Source organism: Nematolebias whitei, chromosome 12 (assembly GCF_014905685.2).
Source record: "Nematolebias whitei isolate Nwh7 chromosome 12, NemWhi1, whole genome shotgun sequence".
Lineage (NCBI taxonomy): Eukaryota > Metazoa > Chordata > Actinopteri > Cyprinodontiformes > Rivulidae > Nematolebias > Nematolebias whitei.
Genome location: NC_056509.1, coordinates 47,414,465 through 47,420,324, shown reverse-complemented (window position 1 = coordinate 47,420,324; position 5,860 = coordinate 47,414,465). Strand labels below are relative to the sequence as shown.

Here is a 5,860-nt window from a genome sequence, read left to right as displayed (position 1 = left end):
GGTCGTCTCTGACGGGTCGTCTCTGACGGGTCGTCTCTGACGGGTCGTCTCTGACGGGTCGTCTCTGACGGGTCGTCTCTGACGGGTTGTCTCTGACAGGTTGTCTCTGACAGGTCGTCTCTGACGGGTCGTCTCTGATGGGTCGTCTCTGACGGGTCGTCTCTGACAGGTTGTCTCTGACAGGTTGTCTCTGACAGGTTGTCTCTGACGGGTCGTCTCAGGAGGTTTCTCAGCAGTAAAACGGTTTACGTCCTGATTTTGTTTGTCCAGTTTTAGATCGACTCCGTTTGATTAATCTTCTCAGTATTTTGTTCATCTTGTTCGTTGTTTTTTTCAGCCATATAAAAAAACATTATTTCTTTGTTGAACGTTTGTTTTTGTCAGATTTCCGTGAAAACAAATTTTAATTTTAAAAGCATCTCGACTAGTTCGTGTGAAAACGTTGGTTTGTTTTAACGTACGCGCTCCAAAGATCTGGGTCAGGATGCTCTTCTGGTGGCTACAGTCGATGTTGTACGGCGTCTCTCCGGCCTTGTTGGGCCGGTACAGCAGGCGGCCATCTTTGGGGTTTCGGAGCAGAAGCTCGGCCAGGCGGCGACTCCGACCGCGGATGGCGATGTGGAGCGGCGTGTCTCCTTTCTGTTAAAACAGGATGAGAGCTGAGCGAAACACGAACATCCGACACGTTTAAACCGTAATAAATAAACAGTTTTGAAGTAAATTTGACAAATTTCCATTGAGTTTCAGTGAAGAGAACTCGTCTGAGGCTCCCACCTTGTCGACGGCCGACACTTTGGCTCCTTTATCGAGCAGCAGCTCCACGATCTCGATGTTCCTCATCTTCGTCGCTTTGATCAACGGCGTCTCTCCGTCCTGAAACGGAAAAGATGAAGATGAATACCGCCTTCGTGTAAATGCAGTCGTAAAAACATCTACTCAAACTAATTCTGCTTCATTTTAAGTTGAAAGGTTTAGAGAGAGAACAGTTTCATCTAAATTCATCACATTAATCTTAAACTGAAACACGCCAGCTATAATCCACTGGTCATAATCTTATGGCTGATCACAGATCATGGGGTCCCACCTTGGTGCAGGTCTCGGTGTCGGGGTTACACTGCAGGATGTCTCTCACCATGGCGGCGTTTCCTTTCTCCACGGCCCAGTAAAGAGCCGTTTTATTATCCTGCAAAGTCGCGCATCGTCATTTACAGAAAAACTTCTTCAGACATTTACAAATACGAAAAAGAGACGCTGGTTTTAAATCTGACTTAACTTCTTAAAGCTAATTTTTATTGTTCTTCTCCTACACACAATAACCCCCCCCCCCCCATCCCCCAAACACTTAGATCTACATTAAACTTGGCTTAGCTCCACCCAGCTCTCGACATAAACCCACCAATATTTTGGCTAAGACCACCCACAGTTCTGAAAAAAAAAAAAAGACTTTAGGCCAAAAACCGCCCACTTCTGGGCCTGAGACTGCCCCCTTTTTGGCCTGAAACCGCCCACTTCTGGGCCTGAGACCGCCCCCTTTTTGGCCTGAAACCGCCCACTTCTGGGCCTGAGACCGCCCCCTTTTTGGCCTGAAACCGCCCACTTCTGGGCCTGAGACCGCCCACTTTTTGGTCTACCGGAGCCCTATGTTGTCAGTGAACGAGCTGCTGTTACTGATTTAAAACAAATAGGTTTTCTTTGAAGTTTTAGGTGGCTGCTGAGTCTGACCCGGTTCTGTTGGTCCGATGGGATTTGTTAAATTCTAAGGACTGCTGAATTCATCAGGACTGGATCCGCTCCACAAAAATCTCTTTTCCATGTGAGTTGAAATGATGATGATGTAAAAATTTACCCAGAATCCCTTTCACCATTCAATATTTGACAAATTTAGAGTTAGCTGTGAAACTGGACCTTTGTTCTGAACCAGTCTTGATTTTTAAGCATAAAGAAGTTTTTCAAAACAAAATAACAAACTTATTTATTTTTATAAGTTGGGTTAAACTTTGGGAAACAGTCACCTGGATGCTCATTTCTGGCCACCCCCCCTGAACTCACCTGTCCTCTGATGTCGATGTCGGCGTATTTGTGCAGCAGAGCTCTGACGATCTCCACGTGGCCCCCCCTCACGGCTCCGATCAGCACCGTGTCCCCGCTCTGCAACACACAGCAGCCCGTTAAAGCTCGCCCCGTTAGAGCTCGCCCCGTTAAGGCTCGCCCCGTTAGAGCTCGCCCCGTTAAAGCTCGCCCCGTTAGAGCTCGCCCCGTTAGAGCTCGCCCCGTTAAGGCTCGCCCCGTTAAGGCTCGCCCCGTTAAGGCTCGCCCCGTTAAGGCTCGCCCCGTGGCGGCGCAGGACAAAAGGCCAGGTCGCGGCCTCACCCGGTCGGGGATGTTGACGTACGTCCCCGCGTCCAGCAGGTCCTGGACGATCTCGGTGTGGCCCTCCTTGGCGGCGATCATCAGCGCCGTGTTCCCGTCCTTGTCGGTCATGTTGACGTTGGGGTTCCTCTTCAGCAGCTCCTTCACCACCTTCGTGTAGCCGCCCTTCACGGCCACGATGAGCGCCGTCATGGAGTTCTGAGGACGCCACAGAAACCAGAGCGCCACTTTACTTTTCACCCTCCGTGACCTCAATGGGTCTCCGGCTAAACCCGAGCCCAAACAAAACTCTGCAGCTGATTGGCTGTTGTGTTCGGGACTCGTACCGCCCCCTCCTGGTCCACGTCCGCTCCTTTCTCCAGCAGGTGCATCACGCAGTCGTAGTGGCCCTTCCTGGCAGCCCAGATCAGAGGAGTGGTTCCGTACTGTCACACGCACACACGTGCGCGCACACACACACACACACACGCACATTAGCTTTGGTTCGTTTTCTTTACTGAAAATTAGAATGTGTGAAATTGTATTTAACATGTTTGTTTAATAAACAATCTTTGTGTCTTCGTGTTGTTTGTTGTTGCCGTGAAAGGCGAGCGATCGTGTAACAGTGTGTTTGTATTTCTGTTAGCAAAATATCTCGAGATGGATTTGACTGAAACTCTCAGGCAGTAGAAATTAAATGAACGTCTTCAAGTGATTAACTTGTGGACGGTCCCAAGCGGCTGGCAGCTCGTGCAGTGAGACACGGAGCAGACGTGTGGTAGTAGCTGAGAGTCGTCCCTGCACGCACTCTGAACACAAACATGTCGCATTCAATCTTTGTGTCAAACTTCAAGGCTGAAAAACACGACTTTAAAAAGTTTGCTGTTGTTTTGTGTCACGTTGTGTCTGAACGTGTGTTGTTGTTTCTGTGTGTGTCCTTTAACAACAACAACAACAAAATGTTTACGTTTGTGTTTGTTGCGTCACCTTGTCTGAACAGTTGACTTTGGCTCCGTGGTGCAGCAGCAGCTTGACGATCTCAGAGTGTCCTCGCCCCGCCGCCCAGATGATCGGATAAACACTGTACTGCTCAGAGAGACGGGGCGGAGGTAAACAACAACAACAACAAGTGCTCCTGTTTGTGTTACGACCTCGCGTAGAGTGTCACCTGTCCCGTTGTGTTGGGGTTCCCTCCTTCCTCCAGCAGCATCCTGGTGATCTCCACACGACCTTTGTAGGAGGCCCACATGAGAGCCGTCCAGCCGCCCTGATGCACAAACAACAACCAGTAAACAAACAAACACAACACAGCTTACTACACAACAATAAACCAGTAAACAAGCTAACAACAAACAAAACAAAGCTTACTACACTAAACAACATCCAGTAAACAAACGAACAACAAACACAACACAGCTTACTACACAAAACAACAACCAGTAAACAAACTAACAACAAACACAACACAGCTTACTACACAAAACAACAAAAATAAACAATGAACAAAACAACACAACATACAAACACCTAACAAAAATACTGAACATAAAAGGCAACACAACAAAAAATAAAAGCATCAACAATAAACAATAATTGACAACAACAAACAACGCAGCTGTCGCCACTTTGCTTGCGAACACAAACATCTTAATGAAACGGGCGAAGCAGTGCAGTGCTTTCAGACTACATTTCCCATGAGTCTTTGCTCCCACCATGTCTCGGTGCTCGATGTAGGCGCTGTTCTCCAGCAGCTCCTTGACCACCTCCACGTGACCTTCCTTAGCTGCAGAGATCAGGGCCGACCAGCAGTCCTGAAACACACGAGCTGCGTTACCATGGAAACAGGAGCCGCAGCCCATCTCCTAGCAACCACCGGAAGGCAGGAAGCTGGGGGGGAGGGGCTCGTTCGTCACTGAACCTCTTTGTTTACCAACAACAGGCACAAACGTCTCACCACATCGTCCAGGTTGACGTTGGCGCCCCTCCTGAGGAGCTCCTGGACGATCTCCAGGCTGCCCTGCTCCGCCGCCAGCATCAGGGGCGTCTGACCGTTCTGTGGGCGGGGAGTAAACAAACGAGTAAACAAACAGGACCAAGAATTATTTAACTAATCACACCGAAGTAAACAAAATATAAATAATTTCAGAACAGCCCAACTTGTTTAGTGTCAGTCACAAATAATAAATAAATAAATAAATAAAGCAGGTGGTTTGTCGGGCGCGGTGGGCGGGCGGGCGGCCCGGTGTACGTACGTCACTGCGTCCGTCCACCTCCTTGAAGCGGTCCAGGTGGACCCTCAGAGCTGCCAGGTTCTCCTCCTCCACGTAGCTGAACAGGTTCTGGATGGCCAGCGTGGTCATCTTGATGGACGTGGTGGTGTCCATGTCTGCGCTCCGTCACTGCGTCCCCCTGCTGACAGACAGAGGACACGGGAAGTTCTGGTGGTCGCGTTCGGGTCAGTTCCTCGGTGCTTCGGCTCTTTTTGTTTTCTTCACTTCCTGCTGGAGCCACAACAGCTCAAACATCAGCTCCAAGAAATATGTTTGCCGTTTTCTGCAGTAACGACCCCCGCAAGGGAGGAGGCGGAGCCTGTTTAAGGCGTCTGCTTGATTCGATCCGACCCGACTGAACTGACCTCAGGTCAGCCAGCGGACTCTGCCGGCAGATGATAAAACCTTCAGAGTGTCGACGGAGGCAGAGCCGCCATTTCACCATCAGAGGAGGAAAAGCCTCATCCAACGATGAGACGTGCAGCTGTCGCCACGACAACAGCTGTCGCCACGACAACAGCCTCCCCGCCACACAGACGTGGTTAGGAATACTAATGGAGTTCCTGCATGGTTCAGAGAAAACCCTGTGAGCCCAGGAGCATGTTCACCAAACTGACCCCAAACAACAAGCGCTTCCTACAGAACCTTCTGGACCAGGACCTGGACCAGGACCTGGACCTGGCCACAGTGTTCCCTGATGGTCTCATTCAGCAGGATGTTGCTCCCTGAACCCCACAGTTTTATGTGCTGGTTTCATTCTGGACTGATTAGTCCAATCCATGGAGGTTCTGTTGGACCTAAAAGATCTGCTGAACTTCAGAGGATCTCAGAGGTTCAGGATGGAAACAAAACCTGGTGGTCCAGATCTTAGACCTGGTCCGTTTGGTTTCATGAGGGTTTAAATCAAAGAGAGGTGCTGTCTGAACAACTCCTCCCTCTTAAACCCCCAGGGTGGGACCAGGCCTCAAACTGGATCACTAGACCCTTCTGGTTCCGTTCAAGTCCACGTCAGGTTGTTGGGTCTTTGGATCATCGGACAGTGGACCTCAGAAAACTAGGGAGTCTTCAGAGCACAAACGACCCTGAAGCTTCACCAGAAACTTTTCAAAGTTCAGCTGTGGTGAGGATGAAGAACCAGCAGGTCCAGATCCTGTCATGATCGGTCCAATCTCCAGACCAGAACCAGATCCAGACCCTGTCATAATGGGTCTAACCTCCAGACCAGAACCAGATCCTGTCAT

The 5,860-nt window shown here is 49.7% G+C and overlaps 1 protein-coding gene across 2 annotated transcripts in view; it reads right to left on the bottom strand.

The window, feature by feature from the left end:
- The window catches only part of kidins220b (kinase D-interacting substrate 220b), an 18,621-nt gene that overhangs the window by 11,779 nt on the left and 982 nt on the right, over nt 1-5,860 (bottom strand). For both annotated transcript variants that reach the window (XM_037685988.1, XM_037685989.1), the window contains exons 2-12: nt 4,602-4,761; nt 4,304-4,402; nt 4,062-4,160; nt 3,518-3,616; nt 3,337-3,435; nt 2,697-2,795; nt 2,371-2,568; nt 2,050-2,148; nt 1,085-1,183; nt 775-873; nt 462-639 (exon numbers count right to left, since the gene is read on the bottom strand). In XM_037685988.1, coding sequence (XP_037541916.1) covers nt 462-639; nt 775-873; nt 1,085-1,183; nt 2,050-2,148; nt 2,371-2,568; nt 2,697-2,795; nt 3,337-3,435; nt 3,518-3,616; nt 4,062-4,160; nt 4,304-4,402; nt 4,602-4,733 — 1,300 coding nt within the window. In that variant the 5' untranslated portion in view covers nt 4,734-4,761. The remainder of the gene's footprint in view (nt 1-461; nt 640-774; nt 874-1,084; nt 1,184-2,049; nt 2,149-2,370; nt 2,569-2,696; nt 2,796-3,336; nt 3,436-3,517; nt 3,617-4,061; nt 4,161-4,303; nt 4,403-4,601; nt 4,762-5,860) is intronic.